This window comes from Andrena cerasifolii, chromosome 6 (genome assembly GCF_050908995.1).
Source record: "Andrena cerasifolii isolate SP2316 chromosome 6, iyAndCera1_principal, whole genome shotgun sequence".
Classification (NCBI taxonomy): domain Eukaryota; kingdom Metazoa; phylum Arthropoda; class Insecta; order Hymenoptera; family Andrenidae; genus Andrena; species Andrena cerasifolii.
In genome coordinates this window covers 10,118,727-10,142,250 of record NC_135123.1, presented here as the reverse complement: position 1 = coordinate 10,142,250, position 23,524 = coordinate 10,118,727, and the positions used below count along the sequence as shown (strand labels likewise).

Genomic DNA, 23,524 nt, shown 5'->3' with positions numbered 1-23,524 from the left:
TCACGGTGGACGGTTTCGTTAAAGGGTGAAAAAAAGGGAGAAGAAAAGTAAAACGGCGAAGCATAAATATATATATATATATGTATAACTTCTAAATATAAGTGAGGTAAAAAATTCTTGAATGAACTTTGGGCGACTGGCTTGCACAAGTACTCACTAGCTATCGGTATTAGCAGTATCTGTAATTATTGTTGTTACGTATCTGATACGTCTCTAGTAATCGTCTACCTGGAGTGGAGCGGCTATGGTAAAAGGTATCGGGTGACATAGAGGTGTCTATCTACAGCGGCTGTACGGGCAGATATTAAAATGGCAAACGGGGGACTCGTGCGCGGCCACGCGGGTGAAACAACGGAGTTTGGTCGCGCGAGGAACGCCCGGGGGTTCCCTCTTCGGTTTCGTCGGACGTGTGGCGGAACGATCCTTCGGTTCGCAACAGATTTGCGGCGCGTGTGCTTCCTGTCCGCGGGACGATCAATTCTCTACCGGTTGTTTCGTGACCGATTTCGAACACTAACGTGAACGTCGATAAGAGAGACAGAGGTACAAGATGACAGAGAGGTGTACAAAAGTGAGACCGAAGAGTTAAGGCCTTTTCACGCGTGACGTTTTCGCGGCTCTGTTTGGCAGTAACGGTTGGCTGTTTGCAAACGAAGCTCCGGCGAGAATAGATGTTGCGCGAGCGTATTTGAAATGCCAGCTGTCAGATTGTTGGGCAGAAAAGTGTCACGTGTGTGAAGGCCCTTTAGAGTGGATAAACGAACGTGTGCTTTTGTGTCTCCTGTGGAAAATTTAAATATCGATGAGACCGAATGTACTGAATTAATGACGCGGAGAAGATCGTGACGCGCTACACTGTTAAAAAATTCACGGCCCGCGCCGAGGATTTATTAACGTTCGTCTCCGACAGGAACAACGCTGTGCCATTCGCGCGCAAGGATTGTATCATCGTGATGATAATTTTCATCGCCTGATATTTATAGGTCGCAGACGGTGCTTTTTAGTTACGCGGCGCAGGGAGCTCCAACTGATCGGTGTTCACTTGAAACCGCTGACTTTGAGAAGGGTTGCTATTTTTTTTTTTAATTTTTGGCTGGCTCTCGTTATTTCTGGAGGGTGCGTGTTGCATGGAATTATTTAAAGCTTCTGCTGTTCCTTTTCAAGTTCAAGCTTTGGAGTGATACTTTGCGAGTTCAGTCTTGAGTTAATTAACCGTCGGTTGTCACACTGGGTCAAATTAGCCCTGCAATTTTTTTTAAAGAAAAAAAAGTTTTTGTCGGAACTCTTGTTGCTTCAAATTATTTTTAAGCACGATGACACTTTAAATGTCAACTTTCTACGATGGGCGTATATTCTATAATGTTCAAACTTTATAGTTTCTTACAAAAACGCGACTATTCCATATTCTACAGTGTTCAAAGTGTGTATTATAATTTTTGGGACTCGATTGGACTGATATCGTTCGTACGGTGACTGTTTAAAAATCGGCCAAGTCCATTGGACGCAGTGTGACCACCGCAGAACTTGAAGTGTAACCACGAAGGGTTAACCCTTTCGCTGCGGATTTCGACTATAGTCCACGCATTAAAAAATGTATTCTCTTGTACTGCGATACTCAGCAATGTCCCCCGAAAAAAACTGAAAAACTGAAAATTAAAAACTTTTTTTTATTGATGTAGAATTGACACTTTTCACGAATCGTCCGAAAATTTAAATACGCAGCGAAAGGATTAAGCAACTCTATGCTGAGGAGCATCAAAATTCTTCTGCTTAATATTATTATCTATATTTTTATTATTAAAAGCTATACAACTAGGATCATAATCAAGTGTGCTGAAACTTTTTTTCTCAAATCAGTTTCACAATGTTCCCTAAAAGTCAAAGGTCCCTGCGGCCATCAGCTACCATTCGCGGCGATAAGTTTCCTTGCGACGTCAGCGCCGCTTTTTACAGTGTAACGGGGGCTCGTATGATCGAATGTGAGCGTTGCCAGAGAATGTGTGCGTATCGAAGAAACGGGTAAGGGTCAACTGCGATGAGAAGCGACAACGAACGCCTAAAGATACATATCAACATGCAAAGCGTGTACAGATTATGGACGATCATCGGCATGCACGACACGAGCGCAAACAACCAATCGAAATTAAGCGATCAAGATTGATAAAAAGCGCAGACACGAGAAAGGTTTCGGTGTTGACTCGGTTAAGTCCAGTGTCGATAACTCCTACCAATCTTCTACCGGGACAGAAACCGCGGAGTTTCGTTGCTTCGCGAGCCAGAAGAGAGTGAGGAGAACGTGGCAACAAGCTAAGTCAAAAATTGGTGCACTTACCACAACAACGACAACAAGAACAACAATACAGCAACAAGGCCTAAGCAACGGAAAATGCGAAGCTTCGATATAATTGCACTTATTTCTCGAGACACAGTGTTCCGTTAAAGAACTTACATCACAGTTTCGTCGATAAAAAACGAAGGTACCAATCAGGGCCCCGAATGCCTTGCATTCGGCTCGAGAGTTTTCATTCTACAGGCCTTTTCACACGAGACACTTGTGCAGCTCGAGATTCGTGCCGCGGTTGCACTCGTTTGCCCGAGTTTGCGGTGGTCAGAAATTTTCTGAATAATTCTGAAACGTGGCTCGTGGGAAAAGGACTTTGCGATTACATCTGACGACGTAACAGTGAGACTAGGAAATAGTCTCGAAATGTGTGATGTAAGATCTTTCGTTCAGCGACTGACGTTTTCCGAACGATTTCTAAAAGTCCCATACGCGAACGTTCCTTTATATGTTTCCTTATTTGTGTCCGTTACGGTTCGTATGCTGTATAAAAAATTTGAGCCGTTTAATAATCGTATGCTTTTAAAATGTATCTCGAACGAAGGACTTTGGTCATTTCTCGTAAGGGGTGATGCGAATATGAATTTTCTTCTACATCCGTAAATCTCTTTTGAATTTAACTTTAATATAACAGTCTTATAAGTCTTGCCCGATTAGAGATATTGAAGTAGCCAGACTTCTTTCGTGAATCAATCCCATCCTCTTTATTTTTTTACAAGGTAATCCTTTTAAGTGGATCCTGCCGAAAGTAATTCGTTTACATTTTATTCCCTACTCTTTCGCAGCACGTATAAGTAATTTTAAATTTTAATAAACGCCTAAATTCACGATTAATTAGATGCCAATTCGATTTGCAAAAAGCCTCTTGAGTTGTTAGAATGTTGGTGAAGTCTCTCAAAATCGTGTAACATGTCACTTTTTATCTTTTAACGAAGAATACCTGTCTCGTTCGATACGATTTACTCCTTCAAGTATGCAGTTCTATCTCTTAAATACACTTGCCATCATTAATTCGCAGAAGCTAATAGAAAGTAGATTACATTTATACAGCATAATGTCAACACAGTTGCAAGTAGGAAGCTGGTACCTAAAATGAAGAACTTTTGAAGTATCCAAGTCGCCAGAAATGAAGGTAACACATATTTTACGAGACACAGCTGATACTCTCTACAAAGTAAATAGTCGTAGATCGTTTAGTAATCAGACTGGAAATTCGATTCAATATCAATACAGAGTTACACCGAAATTTAGGTTGTTCAAAAGTACGACTACAGCTATAGAAAATAGAAAGTCTTGGGAAAAACTACAGAATACTGCATAAAGAGTAGTATCTAAATAAAACTCTGAAAGAGCATACACAAATAGAATCCGAAATTCTGAAAACTGTCACTCAAAATCCCCCCCCCCCCCGATTATAATGAAACTTTGCCTCGTGATCAGTACCTTTTCGCTGCTTCTGAATGACATTAATAAAATCCCTTGTCACGTGATAAGCAAAACGATTACACCAACGTTACAGCCTTTCGATCTATCGAAATATTTGCGATATTCAAGGTAAAATCGCGTAGTACGTAGTGTAAAAGAAAAAGGATTGCAACGATAAAAAAACATAAAAAGGTAATCTCTTAAGGAACCGCAAGAAATGTTGTACAACGATTTTAATGTAACTCCGTAAGTAGATAGGAAAGCAGAGAGCCTTTCACCAATGCTTTTAGTCTTCTGCACAGGCAATCAATATAGTACGAGATATTTAATAATTGAAATGCTACTTCAAACTGAAAGCTGAAATTGTTGTTTTGCAAGCTACACATCCTAAGCTCAAGGTTCCTTGCACTACTTACTGAATTTGTAAGTAGCTAGTATTCTATTAGGTACTCCTTTCGCATCTAAATTAATAATTCCATAATTTTAAAAAGGAAACCGTACACTTTTCTCTGCAAATCTTCCTAAATTCTTTAAAAGAAATTTAGGATTTTTTTTTTAAAAACGCACTTCGATTCATCTGAAATTTGGACAATGTTTTTATGCATCCTTGAAGAAGTTGCATTTTTTTATTCATTTTTAATAATAAATATAATTATGCAACACGTCGCGCAAAACTCGTCGTCCGCTGGTGTGCATGATATTTACTTTCCAGGTAATCTGAAACAGAAAAATGAAACGGCGTTTTACTTTGTACATATGTAGCTTCAATTTGATGAACCAGAATATCGCTAAGTTCTATACTCCTTTTGTTACATAAGAAAACTGGCGACACATTGGATTGCAAAAATTAAAGGTTCAGACGTTTCAGTTTGAAAACTCTCCACACTGCTCAATATTTTTTTTCTGTTTTTTGCTGGTTCATCAATTTCAAGCTACATATGTATAAAATAAAACGCAGTTTCATTTTTCTGTTTTAGATTACCTGCTAGATAAATACCACGCGCACCAGCGGCCGGCGAATTTTTGCGCGGCGTGATGGTCGATCATGCATAACTACTATATTTATGGTTAGAAATGAATAAAAAAAAACCTGCAGCCTCCTCAAAGATGCACCAAAACATGGTCCAAATTTCAGATGAAACGCATCGCTGATTTCTTAAAAAAAAAATCCTCAATTTTGCTATGTTTTTCGTCCAAAGAATAGGATTTCCCCCGTAAAAGAGTATCGAAGGCCTTTTTCTATTTCAGCTACTGTCCTGTGATCTTTAGACACCATTTGTGTTTGAAGCTGCTTTTGCGCTTGTGTACATTAATTGTTGACTCATAAAAACCACGAGCTTTTAGAAGCTAATATGTATTTTTGCTGGACACCACCCCTTAAACTTCAAATTACCTTTAACCACATAGATTACATAGTAAATGAGACACTAATTTCATTTCGATTATTAAATATCTCGTACCACAAATATTCCTCGAGTTTCCTCAAAATCTATGCGCAACACTTCGCGTTATACCCTTTTAACGAGTGTCCCCGAATTAGCGAGATTTGATCGTTAACGAACCGAGGGGGATTCGCGTAAACGACCAATAGGCACCGTACGGAAATCGCAATCGGCCAACAGACAGAAACAAGTGGTGGCAGAAGCATGTCGAACGGCCAGGCTGGCGCGTGGCGGCGACGCCGCGACGCCAGCGCTCGCTTGGCGAGGCGCCGTAAAAGCAGCCTCCGGTAGGGCTAAGCGCTCGCTAGACGAATAGAAAGAAGCGAAGAAACGTTAGAAAAATTCGGTCGTTCGAAATGAACCGTGGCCTCCTCCTACCTCGATACGGCTGCATGCCATTTAGGGGTTCATGTATCTCTCATACGTTACCTTCAGGCCTCGCGAAATCATAAAAGCAGATGTACTACGGTCTGCGGTCGTACGAGTTTTAGCTCTGAATGACGGAAAATACGTGATATACACGCATGTATACAGGTACTTAGCATATGTAGATGCGTGTGTAACGTTAATATAATATATGTATATACTCGTATATATGTATATATAGGTATACATATATACATATGGTACACATTATAATAGTGGAAATAAAAAAGCCCTCGAGAGAGATACGTGAAAAAGTATCCTTTGTAGGTACCTGAAACACCGTCACAATAGCCCAGAGTAACGAGTCAAAGTTTTTCCTATCACACTCGACGTCAGAGCTGCCTTTCATCGTTTCACAGAATTTGCAACCAAACAGGTTCATCCCGAGAATACTACAACACAACGAAACGTGCAATGTACTTCCTTATCCGTAAGTATATAGAGACAAATAGATATGTGTATAGAAAGAGAGATAGGGGTGGAAGGGGAGAAACAAAAGGGCTGATAGAGATTGGGTGGGGCGACGGGAGGCGCAAGGGTTTAACGAAAGATTCGATCGAGAAAGCTGGATCTTGATTGAATGGAATAGAAATCATTGAAAAGGTGATAAGTCTTATAAAGACTGACGACGGTGTGCCTAAATCTGGAATCATAGTCAGTGGGACAGATACGCAGACGTTCAAATAGAAATTAAAATCTTGGTGAATTTTTAAAATAGCAAAATCGATGAATTATTTTATAATATTTCTAGTTACTGAGGGCTTAGGCTACTACGAATAAAAATTTCCTTCTTTTGCTTTTTAATAAAATTAACGATGCTGATTTTGAGTGACATCGGGCGTGTAATATCGACTTGGTTGTAATTCGAAGTGCACGTTAATAAATAATTGCATTGTCTATTTGGCGAAGAAACGGTGTGCTTAGTAAACTCTTCGCTTCCGCAGATTTTCAATAATTTTTTAATCCCTAGTTTTCAATTTTCAAAATCTCTATCGTGAATACAATCACGATATCAAAACTTTGAGCTTCATCTGGCTAGAGAAATTCTTCTCAGCTTGAGTTAAACTTTACAAAATCTAAGGACACCAATGGCTTTAATTTCGGTTCCACTGGTTCGCTACTAAAAGTTTCAAAATTCTACTAATTTCCAACACCTCGCAACGTAGCTTAAGCCCTTAGCTCCATCCAATGGTACACACGCGGCGTGACTACCACCAGGCGTGCCGCCAGAATTTGGTTCGCCGAACCACTAAAAAAAAGGGGGTGGAGGTAAACGAAAAAAGAACAAAATGTTTGTAACAAAGCCTGTAGGTAAACCGCAATTAGATCCCAATCGATACGTGGACGAGTATCGGGCCATCGGGTAGGAAATATCGCGGGGTGGCTGTTACAGCTGGCTAGAAAATAGTGATAAGGGCGATTGTGGCGATCGGCCAGTCGACAGTCGGGATGGTTAAACGCATCGTGAGAACGCGGAATAGCGGTGGGCTGTGAACGCAGCATAATCAGGTGACCGGAAAAAGGGGCACAATATCGTTCATTCGCAAGCTGTCTAATATCGATGACCACACCGAGGCGCACGCACTTTGTAGACGCTTGAGAGTACATAGCAAAAAAAAAAGAACAAAAAACAAAAAAAAAGAACGAAGAGAGTGAGATAGATTAGAAAAAAAAGAAGGGAGAATAGACTGGGGCAATTGTAAGAAAGACTTACGAGTACACAAATAATTAATAAGTAATAGTAGATATATATATATACATATAGCTCTCATACTTGTCACTAGATAGAAGCACCATGCACACATGAAAGAACAAAATATATATGTATATATCCATATACGTATATATATATTTATGTTGATATATATATCGATAATCCATATGTATAACAGGGAGTCCTCTAATATAAACTGTAATACACGTTCGATGCCTCAAGCCATGAGAAAGGGCCAACAAGACATCCCTCGTAGACGTGCCAACAAAACACCCAATCGTCATTACCATTTAACAACGTCAGAAAAACGCTGCGCGGCAAACGCAACAGAGTTGATACAAAGTATGGGGGGGTTGGAGGGGTGGCGAGAACTGCTTGGGGGCGGCTCGATCATCTATTGGCGAGATGCAGTTTTAACGCGGCGATCCATAAATGCCGTGACAGAGTGAAAGCGCATAAAGAAGTAGAAGACAGGAGGAATAAGTTGACCTAATACGCTTCGCGTGCCGTAGGGCGGTGATATCACAAGCACCAGCACCTGTGGAAGCCCCGAAGCGGACAAAAAAGCTGCTCTCAGATCGTAAGCGTGAACGAGACCCGGCCGAGGCGGTCGCCTTGGCACCGGCGACGGTCCCGTTCACGCTTAAACTCTTCGTCATCGGAACCATCTCTCCGCGACACGTGAAATGTCCGTCGATAATAATCCACTGGCTTTGACTCGCTTTGGCGATCATGCAAGACGCTAGGCTGATGAGGTGATTATCTGAACCGGATGCCGCGATCCTCCGCCGCGCGCGCGAACACGGGGACGCGCCTGGAGCCGCGGCGCGACACGTGACGTCGATCTGGCGGGAAACGCGATTCTGGAACGTGCACCTCCGACTATAAAGGGGCGGCGATCGCGACAACTTCCGTTACTGCTTCACCGAGGCGGGAAGGGGACGACTTACCTGAATATAAAGATGAAAAGTACTAAAAGGGAAAAGAATACGGCAACGTTATCCATGGTACGCAGCATCACGAACAGCTGACGTCTCAGGTTCGGCAAGAATCGAACTAGCTTCAGGATCCTCAGTAAACGAAAGGTCCTCAGAACGCTCAAACCGGAACTGCCGCTTCTCTCCTCGACGAACGCTTGGCAGATTTCGATCACACTGGGTAAACAAGAATGAGATTTCCTTTGTACAGTCGTTTCAAAAGTGTTCGCACAACTAAGGAGAGAGCGAGGGGAGGAGGTGCTAAGATTCGTGTGAATCTTTCATTCCTTTTTGTTTCGTTTACTGCGTGTTGTTTTAGTTGATAAAGTAGGCTGCAGAATGGTTATTATATTTTAAAGATTCCATGATATTAGCGCCTCCACAGAGAGGAAAGTAAGTTCAGAGTTACAAGGGGAGGACAGGGTCTGATAGACATCGATTTCGATGAGCCTTGGCACGATGGATCTAAGCCGGAAATAAGTAAATAGATGACCGAACGTTTAAGCCAATAGGCCAGGGGTGCACAGGGAGCCGTTTTTAGCGCCTAGCTGCGAGCAACCCGCCTGTCCCGTTGCTAAGGTTAGAATCGGTGAGGCGAACCGCAGTAGTGTACGTGCATTTGGCGCTAAAAACGGCTCCCTGTGCATCTCTGCAATAGGCCTTAATAATAGTAAGACATGTAAATTATTAAACACTTCATAGCGGCTGTGGGGTTTTAGTGGGTAGGAATCCCACACTACCCTGGCGCTCCCGGGGGATTCTCCTCTGGAGGCTCCGGGGTGCCTTTTGAAAATTTCTCCACGTTAACAAAGAAATTTGTAATTTTTTTTTTAACGTGGGGAAATCCTCATAGGACACCCCAACGCTCTCCAGAGGGGAATTCCCCCCGGCGCCAGGGTACTGTGGGATTTTGAACCACTAAAACCCCACGGCCACTATGAAATGTTTAATAATTTTTATCGGCTTAAACGCTCGAACACCTATTTACTTATTTTATGAAATAATTTTTGTTAGATATAGCTTTTGAGTTTTTAAAAATTAGCTGTGCGTGATCTAGCTTGGATAGCAATACCAATTATCACAATTTCAATTATAATACACAACTCTTTGTTTCCTTGCAAACATTTTTAGAATCATTTCGTGTCAATGAATTTGCAACTAACTCTCACTAGTTTTCATGATAAAACAAGCTAACGACATGAACGATAAATTTCAGCAGATTTATTTGAATAATTTTTTATCGCGCAACAGCATCTTGTCTTTTTCGTTTTCATACTCCGCTGGCGACAAGCAATAAATAACGAAATCCATCGCCCAGTACAATGTTTAAACGAGAAACTAGATAAAAAATGAACCTGTCGTACCTGAGCACAACAACGACCCCGTCGAAGACGTTGAATCCGTTGCTGATGTAACCGAAGGGGCCCTCCGCAATGACCTTGAGTAACATTTCCACGGCGAAAACGGCGGAAAACACAATATTGCTTATCTCGACCATTACGGTCAATTGCTCTGGCTGTCGACCGACGAACAGGAAAAGGACACCATACATTTCAAAACTGTCTTTCTATTCCTGCCGCTAGTAAGCATGGTATAGAGCAGGGGCGTCCAAACTCTGCTCTTGCGCGGAGGAGGTGCCTTCAATGCTTGTGAGCGAAGGCGAGGAGATCGCCAAGAGCAGGAAAAAAGATAGGGTTATCTTATGGATGTACTACCCTACTTGCACACACAGTTGCATAATTTTCTGAATTTTGGGGTTGCCTAACTTCTCTTGTAAGTAGGGCTAAAAGGGATCCCGGGTTCCTACATTCTCATGATTGCCGCCACCATACGATTTGCCTGAGCTAGGTCTGTATTAGGTCCCCCCAAGAACAAAGAGCAAATGCTTGGACGCCCTTGATAATGTACAGACGATATATCTGTCTCCAGTATGCGCCACGTAAATTACTGACCTGATTGTGGTACTCTATCCCCATGCTCAAAGTATTGATCAAAATCGCCACTAAAATACCCTGTTGGAAGTATTTGTGTTCGACCAGCTTCTTGATCGACCGGCTTACACACCGTATCGAGCAGACGCAACGAGTCCCGCACGCCCTCAGGAATCTTTTCGCCCGAGAAGATTTGGCCCATTTCTCACCCTCGTCTGGCCAGTGGTCGTTGCCCTGGAGTTCGCAGCAACAGGAGCAATTATCGATATCCGATGTTAACCATTGTGTATGATCCTCCAGTGTGATGTGTCGATCCCTTATGCCTGGAAAAAGAAATGTCTCGGTATACGTGCGCCCACGAAATCGGGTGTCTAATTCACTGGGTTAGGTCTGACACATGGTTGGGTATGTTTCGTACTGGCTGTCGCGCGGAATTAAATTTCGCTGTCGCGTGTACTTTACTGACTAGCTTGCTACCGGCTTGCAATTTGGAAAACCATATTATACCGTATTTTTAATTAGGTGGGCGAAGAATGTAATGCAGAGGTGGAATTGGTGTTTTGAATATCCCCTAAAGTGTATTCTTTTTTTTTAAAACCCTCCACCGAACTTCGGTAAAACATCCCACCGCGATTTTCGCTATCCCCGTATCCTATTTTACTTTTTCGTTAGACCTTACCGAAAGTAAAACTATATCGCATTAAGTAAAATATGTATTCATAATTTGTAATTAAATTAGTCTCCTCAACTATCCGTTTGTCCAAAAAGGGGGTACACCATTTATATCGTCGAAAAGAATTATCAGTCTATACCCAACATTAGTCTACCATGGAAAATCAGGATGTCATATATGAGACTCTTAGAACCCAAAATGACCACCTCCGTGGAATAAAAAGTACAAAAAGTTAATTAAGCACTAAGCGTAACCTCGAATACTAAAATTGAAAAATTGCAGAAACTGGAAGTAATCAATTAAAACACTTAAACCACTCATCTATAAAAATGAAGAAAAAAATCAGCGTAAATATAATACATTACTTATATTCCCCTACCTATAAAACAGAATATACAAAAATTCAAATTAACCATACAGCTGAAAGGCAAAGTGCCGAGCGAAAATAATCCATCGAACACGAATGCGATTAAAATGCATAACAGTCGGATGTTCCGACACCAAGGTCAATTGGCCAGAGAAACGACCACCTACCTTTCGTCAGTGAATTCAGAAAGGAGTCCAACGCCAACTGACCCGTTGGCAATGCGGCACTTAGAGCCCCGCTTAGAGCCAGTAATTCCTGGCAAGTCATAGCCTCGTTCCCGCTCAGGTCCGCCTGCATCTGCGGTGACACGTGCACATGACAAATCACGCGAGTACAGTGGACATGCTCGGCGAGGAGCGCGCCCGCTTGCCAGTAGTGCGTACCTGTATGTGGTCGGCCAGGGGACTCGACCAAACGTTACCGTCACCGGTCTGCGTCATCTTTTCGCTCGAGCACACGTTCCGTTCACCTGCTGGCACCGTCGAGCCGCCTTGTAACGTGTTGCCGACACTGTTGCTGCCGTGCAACAGCACAACATCGCTGAACATCACGCTGCTTCTTCTACGATAGTGGGTGCAGGGCGGGCTCAGCAGCGCGTTGTTCGTCTGAAAGTGACATGCCAAAGGGTGCGAGAATTGAAAGTCGAGCCGTTGAAAATAGTACTGTAAACTGGGGGAACATTGGCAATTACTTAACATGTATTAAAGGGATGCTCCGATCTAGAGCTCAAAAATAGGCGATCTTTAGGAATTAATTAAAGAAAAACTATCGCAGATAATTTAATAGGAATATTTGCACTGTATTAAGAATGTTTTAAACTATAGAAGTATATTTTTTTCTGTAATTATTCGTTGCAAATGGCACTGGGGATTCACTATACCATTGGTCTGAAATAAGAAACTCCCTAGTGGACATAACTTCGAAAACTACAAAAAAGACATTTATAAACAAAATAACCACACTTGAAGATTGAAATCACTTTTCCCCCATGTTCTTCGTCATTTCCACGCCTTTAAGAAATACAAATTTTCAAAATTTGTAAAATGTTAGAGGCTTCTCCACTGCACAGAAGTGTATTCTTTAAAATAAAAAAAGTTTCAATCGAATCGGATAACTTTTCGAGATATTTGTCCCTCCGATTTGAAGAACTCTGTTTCGAGAAAACCGCCTTGAAAGTTTGACGTTTGCGCTGCGTGGCCGGCTTTTACCACGCATTCGCCGCCACTGAAATGCTCATAACTTCAGGAAATTTTCTAATTTTAAAAAAATACTTATAATAAAAACTAGTCTTTATATGTGTGTGTCTTTTATAGCTTCTAGTTTTTATATTATGAATTGAATTTTTAAAAAGAAGTTTCTTACATTATTTGCGAGGGGTAAGGTTTTAAAATGTAGTCCCATAGAGAGTGGTGCCCCAGCTTGTGCCTAGTGCGCTTTATGGTAAATACAGCCGCGAATAGCAGAGAGAAGAGGAAGTGTATAGAATGTGGCGGAGGATGTTTAGTAAGAGGCTATTAGTGATAGGAATTGTGTTTTTTTTTCCGGTCACTGGTAAGGCTGATTTTCGAATGGGAACATACACACTCGCCTTCTCTGTTCCACGACCAAATCCTTAAGGAAGAAAGTGAAAAATTTCTCTCGCTCTAAACAATATCGGCTAACACGCGATGGCTGCGTGACTTTGAGTTAGTAGCCACACATGGCTTATGTCAAGGCCCCACCCTAGCCTTGATCCAGCCATAAACCCCCTGAAAGCGAAATAGCATCGGGGCTATCTGTCTTCCAAGCATCTTTAAAACACGTGGTCGCTAACACGTGCTAATTTTACGACCAGCCTTATCACTCCCCAATTTGGTTCGATCATCCGATGCTTTTTCTGTGTAGTTGGCACTAAAAGCTTTTGCCTTGATGTAGGTGTGTCCTCTTGAATCATAATCACGGCTTCAAGTATGCAAGTCGAATTTCGAATTCAGAATTTAACTGTCATATTAAATTGTTACACTAGAATTAGCTTTGCGGGTAATAGAAGCAATTTTAATAAGGGGGAGATAATTTATAAGTATTACACTACTCGGCTAACGAAACAATCGAATGGTAGAAAATTCAGGTAGTAGGACGCCACAGTGGTTTGAATTGGGGGAAAAAGTCATTTTTTGAATGTTAAGTACGCAGAATTTTTTCAATACAATTCCATAGTAGGATAGTTGAAGCACCAGAACCAACAAGAATTGTCTGTAAATACCATTAATTTGTAAGGAAATTACAACATGAAAGTTGAGGAACAGAACGCCTGCAATTTTGAGTTATAAATGCACTATCTTACAAGTCAAATTTAAAGTATTTGCAAATTAAAGAAAAATCGCAATTTTGTAATTTATGTTCATACTGAACAAATAAATTACACGAATTAAGTCAATGACACCACTGTTGATTTCAGTAGGACACAAGCTGAACAAAGAGGTATTTTTAATAATAGAATCGAAGTTTAATTAGACATAACTTTTTTGCGACTGCTAGCGTCATGGTAAGACTCTATCACTAGAATTCATAAACGTGTATAAATTGCATTAATCGAATTATGGACTATATCTATGAAATTATCAAATTTCACCAATCTAACTATATTATTCCGAACGGAAATTTAATTCTCATGGGGTACATAACCGCGTTGCTCAATCAAAGGGAACCATGTAAATTCGCCTTAAGAGCGGGTGGGCTTTTTCAAAACACATACCTGTATGCTTGCTTCAGTCGCGTTCGACAAAACGTTGTCGCTCCCGTTGCAAGACACCGAGGACGTCCGATGGAGGCCCAATCGATTGCACATATTCGACGAAATGTCTGCTTCAGACACTTCGGGGCTGGCGCGGGGTGCGATTGCCAAATTGCCATTGCTGCCGCTGTTGTTAGCAATGGCGGTAGTGATAATAGCACCCTGCGCCGATGGGCTGTTCGCTGTGAAATCTGCGAGCGATCCACCGCCACTGCCGATCCCCTGTTGCTGCTGTTGCTCCGCGTACTCCAGGGCCGCCAGAAGCCGAGGACATCTTCCGTGATGGACTCTCCTGTCTGCTGAGTAATCACAAACGACAACAGTTTTAAAATAGACAGGGGCCTAAGCAAATTTGGGAATCTTCAAAATTCTAAAAAAATTTCACATATTGCTGTTCATTCGGTACGTTTCCTTTCCTTTCAAATTCATGTTTCTGGTAAAATTCAGTGTAGTTAAGGTTAGTTGAATAATTCTGTAGAATAGGTAAAATGTATCAAAGACAGTTGGGCAATATTTTGAAAAACTGTAAGTAAATGCACAGGAATATTAAATGCTTTTGAGGTCCCTTTGTGTGTGTGACAGAACTCTTTGAGAGAATTAGTACCACTAGTTTGCTATGCTTATGTTTGATGTGTGTGGGTGTGAGTCCTTAAGGGTGGTTGTTTAGTTTTCATCTATAGAGAGCATTTTACGGTAGAATTTTCGAGTGTTTAGCGACTGTCGGTTGTTTCGGCGAGTAATACTTAAGTTTAAACAGCATTAATCTAATTAGTACATGGTTCCATTAAAACCACCCCCTTTATCGATCTCCCCGATCCAGGATGGATACTTTGCACGTGGAGGTCACAGAATGTATCGAAACTATGGAATATTAAACAATATATTCTGAGGTACCTTTCAAGTCATTACACATTACAATTGAGGCATTTGATGGAAAAAGGGCACATACGTCAAAATGCCATTTCAAGAAAATCGATTTCAAAGTTTTCATTATAGTATAACTTAATAAAAAATAATGTAATTATATTAAAAAGATAGGGATCTAAATTTCGGGCGAAGCCGAGTAGTAAAGCTACTATATAAAATATACCTGAGTCGATTTAAACGAAATGCCTCAATTATTACAAAATATGTGAATATAGTAGTGCTAGTTAAAAGTAGGAAATACTATTTAGAGGTGGTTTTAATAAAATATCAATAATGCTAAAAGCATATTCAGAACACGAATATGCGTTGATTATTAATATATTTAATGTATCTATATAGAAATCTTTAAACCTAAACAATATTATCGTTGATCTTCTTCGTTTATGAATTGCATTTTTCAAAAGCAAATCATACAAATAATCATCCGAAAGAAGAATATGGTAACCATGAATTATTTCTATTAAAAGAATTATAAACGCATATTCCCCCTAGCGTTCTGGTCAACAGATTTAAGGTTTGTGTACTGTTTAAGCTGCTTAAACCTTTCCTATGCGACTTCTTAGTAGCAGTCCAAACTATTTCTAGAAGCACTCCCGATCCAAACCAGCTACCAAGCAAACAAATTCTTTGTTTTCATTTATGTAAGAATACTTGTTTTTCTTTAAACCAAGCTCGCGTGGAAAATGCATTTCTCTCCCACGATCGAGTGTATTCTAGGTTCGAAAGTATACATGGGCCAACGTCAGTTTTTATTTCGTCGAGAAACACGTTTAAAATTAAACAATTACTCCACGCCTGCCCAATAAACTGCCTCTCCAATTAAATTTATAAAACGAACTTAACAGCTGGAAATTGAACGTGCACCCATAGATTAGTTAACAAGTGGAATTTTATCGTTTCCAAGATTTCCCAAATAAAACCCAAAGCTCTCAAAAGCCCTCCTATAAATATCCGCAAATTTGTGTAAAGATTTTGAAGCAGTAATTCATAATTTGTAAGGTGAATTAAATTAAGCTTCCACGTCTATAGCGGACCTTATTTAAATCGTTGAAAGACAGGGAAATATAAGGGACTGTTGAAGGTCCCCTCGCCCAATAAATGTCAAAAGCGATGCTAAATCCAAGACAAGGCGGGTGTCGTAAGGAAAGGGCGCAACCTAAGCAAATAATCCCATTTAGGGGTAGTATAAAACACTCACCCCCGGATAGCCGGTTCGGACCAGAACCGACGGCGCTTCCTCGAAATTGGTGCCCGTGCTGTTGCTGTTCCTTAAGCAAATTCTGCTCACGTTTCTGCTGCCTTTTGTATAAATACAGACGGTACCTCTTCATTAGCCTCCTCTTCCCCCTTCGCCACAGGTGCGCGATGTACCTGGGAATACATGGCGCGAGCACATGAAAACGCAAAGACAATTTCAAGCACATTAACCCCCTTCGTCCCTCGAGGAGTGGATGCTCAACATACTCTTGTTTTATTTTCTAATTTAACTACTCGGTCTCCCTTAATTCTCACAACCTCTCACGCGTCTGTAACATTGCAGTTCCCCTCGGACGAGCCGAACGAACGATCCCTTTATCCCATTAACGCATGAATAATTCCATCCAGCAATCTAAAGTAAATTGATCCGCGATACTGGGAGAATTCGTTGCGTCGCTCGAGTATTTCGCATGTTTAGTATTTATAGGTTGCTTGTTGTTTGTGTTGGATAGATGTTACTGTTAAATAAATTGGGTATACCCCACTTTATCAATCACACGGGATATGGATGTCGCGCACACCATGCAGACCCGTGGGTGATATAATAAATGGCCCCGGTAGTCTGTGTAGTAACGAAGAGTATCAGCACGTGTGTATTGTTTCCGTGTACATACATAAATATGCAAGTCTAAATTTGAATTAAGGGGTGTTAATGGTGATATAAGTTCATCTAAGGGTACATGCAGAATTTGTTGGTTTTCATTTATCAATTTGTAAAATTCGCAAACCGGTTTCTAAATTTAAAAAAACCGGTTTTATATACTAGAATTAATATGCAGAAATGAATTAATTATTTAATTAAAAACGTTACAATTTTTAGTTGAAATCGCCTAGGAAACAAGCATATCGTAATAGGTAACAGTTTACTGTAAAACTAATCTTCGTGAGTTCATACTTTTGGAAGAGAAATACTAAATGGATTAAAGATTTGTAATTTGGTACCACTGTAAAAGATTTAGTGTTTTTTTCATTTGGTTTTGTATGCAGTCTATTTTACTTTGTTATTTTTTTGTAATTCCATAAATATTAAGGAAACTGAAATTTTTTAAAATAAGTACAAATATTTATTTAGAAAAACTTTTTTTTTAGGGAATAATGGAATTCGAAAACCGGCATTTTCAGAAGTCGGTTTCTGTATGAACCCTAGGTACAAAACAAAAATCGTGGAGAAAGAATAATTTGTACAACTTAAATAGTCACTTCTATCAAATTTTCATGTACAATGCATAAGGTTTCTATACAGGGAAATTTTCTGCCATAAAAAGTGTTTTTATGTCTTAATATGATATTTCTGCAAAACAACTAAAATACAATAAAATACATAATGGTTAAAAGAATTAGGGATGCCATCATCGATTATACACGAGATGCTGAGCGAGATATTTCGACCGATGAAAGTAAACATTGTAATAAATAATGTGACGTTTGATGCAAATGAGGCTGGAGAATTAGCTCGAGCCAAAAAGGAAAGTATATGGAACTGGCGCTACGTGCATTGCCAGGAGATGTCGAAAATAAGCCAAAGAAAATCAATACCTTGCTAAAATTAAGCTGTTCCATTTACGGAAAATTGTGCATTTTTAGATGTACCCTCTGGAATTTTCTCTTTTGTCTGCTACATTTAGTACGGGCGATCGATGTGTTTCGCAACATGCATGGGGACTTTCTCGTTAGAATTTCATAATCTATTTTATCTAACACCCTAACCACCAAATGCTACAATTTTGTAAGAAGTGATATGTACTAGGGCTGGGACTATTCGAATAATTTAATATTCGAATATTTTACAAGTATTCGAATGCTAGGAAAAACTTCGAATATTTGAGTATTCAAATGTTATTATTCGAATATTTGAGTATTCGAATGTTGTTATTCGAATATTTGAGTATTCGAATGTTATTATTCGAATTTCGAATACTGATGTATTCGAATAGTATGGTGTGAAGTGGGTCAAAAATAGCTTATAAGATTTCACTCTGACAAATGAACCTAAAGAATTCTTTCCACACAATTCTTTCTAATAGAGCTATTTTATGTTCGTTATCGTTCACAGGTTGAACTTTCTTCTGGCCACTATTATAATATCAACACGTTTTCACTGCGAATGTTACAGGTACTCACTTGACAATTTCCGCGTAACATGTAGTCGGTTCCGAAGTATTCGTCGAGGACGCGAGGGTTGACGTCGAATGAAAACGAGCCCTCTCCAATCGCATTCTCTCCATCTCCCGTTTTTTCGTTTCTGAGAATTGTGTTGCTATTACGACTAAGCACAGATTAATCATGAAGAAGGAACCAATCTGTAACCGAAATTTTTTACACTCAATCAAAGTCCCCCTTCCATCCAAAGACTTATATATTCAATACGCCTGCACATCATAAAATCCCTTTCCCAAAATCGTCTTTAAGCTACCTCGACCTAGTATTTAATTTCTTTCTCCTTTCAATAATATTAATTATCCTTTAAACATTTTTCCAACAAAACTTCGATCCCGTTAATTTAGACAAATCTTTCCCTTCGAAAATTCCATTATTTTAACACGGAGCGAAGTAAAGTAGTGACACCTACCACAATTAAAAGGACGAAGTAGATCCAATCCCAGAAGGAATGAGCATCCTGCACGTAATACATAATGTCTGTCCATCCTTCGAGACTGATTACCTGCAGCAACATCCTTACTTTAGTCATATTTATTTCATGATTAATTATAACGAGGATGGCTCGAGTGTGCTGGTCAAAGGATCCCATGATAAATCGAGTAGTCTGTCGGGTTACCATTCCTTGACCTACATGCTTCGGTAACAAAAAAAAAGTGAACAAAAATGGGAGGAAACTATCTGACCGAAGCAATGGCTCCATCAATTTCTGGGGGATATACTTTGGAGCTGGATATGTATCTAGGAATTTGGCTAGCGCGGAGTTTCAATTTCTGAATGTGAGAGAAGTAGGGCACTCACAAGAAATATTGCGACCCAGGCAAGACCGATATTATCGAACGATATCGTTCCTTGGAAAGGATTGTTACCCTGACCCTTGCACTCTGTGTAGTAGTAATTCCAATTAACGCAGGTGTCGTTGGTGATAAACGTTGCATTATTGTTGGGCAACGCGGTGTTATTGCAGATTACGTTTCCTAAAACCGAGAAAACATGAATAGCCACAACATTCTCATTCCACCGCAGCACGGCGGCGATATTCATCGCTGAGAAATTCTTTTTACATAATTTCAGAAAGAGAGAAAAATACTGAAATTTAAAAGGGATGCACCATATAAAATATTTGAATGAAAGAGATGCAGACTTTAAAGTTGCAGATTTATCTCGAAAAATTTCGACGATATAACGTTATTGCCGGTACATAAAAATTCTAAAGCTTTCCAATATTTCGCTAACATATACACATGGGCACCGAGCGTAGAATATCTATAAGCACCCGTGTCGTTTGATACTGAAACTATCGCGAATGTCTGATCAAAATTTCCCAATTACAAAAACACAATCACTTCGAACATAGTAATTAACGTTAAAAAGAACATCGATTCGCTTCAACATTTAATCGAACATACTATACCCTCGACGGATTTAAAATCACATAAAGGCGCTTGTTCGAACTGGAAGAATCAGCATTTGTGCCATTTTTATTATCCACGAAACAATAGCGAATCGAGGAATCTATCATCCGCTGCTTCTTTAGTGAGCTTAATAAAGTGCCTTCGATTCTACTGCGCCGCAACATGGCTCCCTCGGGGCTTTGTCAGTAGTAAAGTGTTTCGACGAAGTTGAGGTCGTCCCGATCAAAGACAAATAAAAAATTCTATCAGCAGGGGATATCGAAGTTGTACTCACCGAACTTGAGCGGGGGCAAGTTGCTGCAAGAGTGCATTCCGTTGTCATCGGGGCGCGAGCAAATGTAGTCCTGACCCTGATATTCGAAGTACTTCTCCAGATCGCTGGAAAACCAATGGGCCGCGATTAAAATTGATTTACACGAGATCACACCCACGCTTCCTCCCCCTTATCGTTTCTTACAATTAAGGGGTTGCATATGATATGCTTTATGCACGGATGCACTCGTTGCATGCTTCGTTTATGCGTACACCGTGTATATGCAGCGTGTCGGACGATACATGACGATATAATATATATATATATATATATATATATATATGGTATATGTAATATACCTATAACGTAAGTTATACAATATAGGTACCCAGGATGTGGCGTAATTCACGGCGATAAAACCGAAAACAGGGTGATATTTCAAGAAAACCAGGTCGAAAGTGTGGAATAAATTCCACCCCATTGCTCCCTCTACGAGACTTAGCTACCGAGACAATTCACTCGGAAGATCTACTAGTTTGTAAACGATTGGCACTGTGCTACTGTTAGATGCTTATTTCTAAATATTCGCAAGTTCATCAGAGACTTTTGGCGAGTCGTTGGAAATATCGGCTCCACTATTTTTTGCCGAATATATGATTATGTATACATTAATTGAAACACAAATACCCAAGAAAAGACATATATAAACTTCTTAAAAATCATGTAAGAAGTAAACAAGACAGAGAAAACAATTTGGATACATCAAATTTACATACAACTTTAGAAAACTTATAGCAAGGGTTAAGGGGTCATTGCGGCATTTTCAGGAATTTATTGCGACGAAAAGAATTATAGTAATGGAATAAAACTTTTTTCTATTTATTAAACTACGTTTCTATAGTAAATAAAAAATATGAAAGTAATAAAATTATTGTTTTTCTAATGCTTTTGAAAGCGGTCTTGGCGACATGTTTCAAAATTCATGCCTCGATCGTGAAGGCGATTTCAGCTGTTAGTTTAACTTTTCCCGCGACCGATCGGCAAAAAATAGTGTCCAACACTATACACTTGATGGGTGAAAGAGATCTGATAACACGCTGGCGTGTTCTGAATTTTTAATCACTCGCAGGCTTGTGCATACGGTTCTGTGCTTCGATTGGAGAATAAATTTTCTTCGCTTCCACTTTTCGTTCGGAGTTTCACAGGATGAGCCCACGAACAAGCATCCAGTGGGAGGAAGATTCGCGATCTTGGGGATCTCTCTACTGATCCAATATGGCCGAAAAAACGCTCGTTATCAGTCCGTTTAATTAGTGAGTTTGAAGGAACTCCAGTAATTAGTGACGCGATATTTAACAAGCAAAAATTCAGAATCGATATTTTCGGTAAACCAAGCCTCGCGTGAAGATAATTTGTCTGCACGATCTCGTGTTGGCCATGATCGCCGTGTTTCCAGTTGCACCACGAATTCCGCCGTGTCCTGTATATGATTGTATAATATGTGTATGGCTATGTATAATGTAAACTGTGCAAGAATCGGCGGCAAGAAAAAAGAAAATGGAGAGACGTAGGTATTGAGTTTGCGTGCACGCAGCCGGCGTTGCATCAAATTAAAACGGCAGGGAAGAAATCAGATAACGCCCCTCTAAGAACGCCGTTGTAGTGCCGCCCCGTGGATGCAAGAAAGTAAACGCTCTGTTCTTTGGCTTCGAGGGCTGCTCTTATCGGCCTGCTATTCATTCTCATCGTGTGATGTAGCGCGGCCACTGAACAATGTCAGGCTCCCCCGACAAAAACATTTAATAGAGTGATACACTCGATACCGCCGCGTATTTGTATACAGGCTTGTTACCGCAAGGTGTTCGTATCGTAACGATCATCGTGTCATTTTAACACCAGCCGTGGCTGTGGATGTTATGCTGTTAAATTAGCTTGCCAAATTAGAATTCGAGCGATTGGATTTCGTACTAGGGCTGGGGCTATAGGAATAATTCAGTATTAGAATATTTCGCGAGTACCCGAATGGCATGAATATCGTTCGAATAATTCAGTATTCGAATATTACAAATATTCATGAAATAATTCAGTATTTGAATACTTCAAATATTCGTGGAATAATTCGGTATTCGAATGGTACAAATATTCGTGGAATAATTCAGTATTCGAATAGTAAAAATATTCTGGGAATAATTCAGTACTCGATTAGTAAAAATATTCGTGGAATAATTCAGTATTCGAATAGTACAAATATTCGTGGAATAATTCAGTATTCGAATATTACAAATATTCGTGGAATAATTCAGTATTGGAATATTTCGTAAGTACTCGAGCGTCACGAATATTTCTTGAATAATGCAGTATTTGAATACTTCAAATATTCATGGAATTATTCAGTATTCGAATATTACAAATATTCATGAAATAATTCAGTATTTGAATACTTCAAATATTCGTGGAATAATTCGGTATTCGAATGGTACAAATATTCGTGGACTTATTCAGTATTCGAATATTACAAATATTCGTGGAATAATTCAGTATTCGAATATTACAAATATTCCTGCAAGTCATGAATATTCCTCGAATATTGTAGTATTGGAATATTATAATCTATATCTATCCTATTATATAAAATTGAAGTTGCATACTTGAAATGCGTTTTCTCAAGAAACATTAACTGTATCCACAAGTGTGTTACATCAGTTTGTTCGCCTTGGCAAGAAAAGAGTGCTGGCGTTCTATTTTTTAAGTTTGTAACGAAGTCACGCGCCTTTTCGCTGGCACCCCTTTCCCCTTATTTCACCCCCTTGACACTCTGTGATAATCAAAGTTTTACCCGGGCAACGCCGGGTACTTTAAGCTAGTTTTATATATAGTAGACCCACTAATAACGCACCAAATAAATGCCAAAGTGTACCAATAAACAGGCATTTTCATTTTTGGAAAAATTTGCATATTATGGCGAGAGAAGTGTTATTTTTAACATACTGATATTCTGATATTGTGTCACTTCATTTGTACCATAAAAACAATTGGTCAAATTATTATAGGTAACCATATAACGGGGAAGGTATTTTCTACTGTACAATCATTTCACACGTATTATTGAACTCTTAAAATTATATTATAATATCCGAATTTTATTAAATGAATATTTAAATACTGGAACTGCTCGAATATTCGAATATAGAAACATTCAATAACTAGTCCTAGCCCTAATTCCTACTCACGCATTATTACTATCCTTTCATTTTTAACAATTTTCTTTTCCGTTTTGTAACTCGGAAAGGAAAATTCATCGTACATCCTCCAATCTTTTTCATTCCACGACGAGATTTCATGCAGCATTAATTATAATAACTCTCAGAATTTGAACTCCCAAATGATGATGCCCGAAAAAAGACACACCTCACCCTTGACAATAAACAATTTTTCTCCCCGCACAT

General features: G+C 39.7%; 1 protein-coding gene across 5 annotated transcripts in view; it reads right to left on the bottom strand.

Moving 5' to 3' along the window:
- The window catches only part of Ca-alpha1t (Ca[2+]-channel protein alpha[[1]] subunit T), a 78,579-nt gene that overhangs the window by 21,430 nt on the left and 33,625 nt on the right, over positions 1-23,524 (bottom strand). For 2 of the 5 annotated variants that reach the window (XM_076815147.1, XM_076815151.1), the window contains 11 exons: positions 20,100-20,203; positions 19,212-19,387; positions 18,823-18,915; positions 18,375-18,553; positions 16,195-16,367; positions 14,031-14,365; positions 11,680-11,901; positions 11,464-11,593; positions 10,278-10,579; positions 9,690-9,841; positions 8,299-8,502 (listed from right to left, as the gene is read on the bottom strand). In XM_076815147.1, the coding sequence (XP_076671262.1) occupies positions 8,299-8,502; positions 9,690-9,841; positions 10,278-10,579; positions 11,464-11,593; positions 11,680-11,901; positions 14,031-14,365; positions 16,195-16,367; positions 18,375-18,553; positions 18,823-18,915; positions 19,212-19,387; positions 20,100-20,203 (2,070 nt within the window). Of the gene's footprint in view, positions 1-5,905; positions 6,027-8,298; positions 8,503-9,689; positions 9,842-10,277; positions 10,580-11,463; positions 11,594-11,679; positions 11,902-14,030; positions 14,369-16,194; positions 16,368-18,374; positions 18,554-18,822; positions 18,916-19,211; positions 19,388-20,099; positions 20,204-23,524 lie in introns of all 5 variants that reach the window. The other 3 variants (XM_076815146.1, XM_076815150.1, XM_076815148.1) reach the window with 2 other exon arrangements.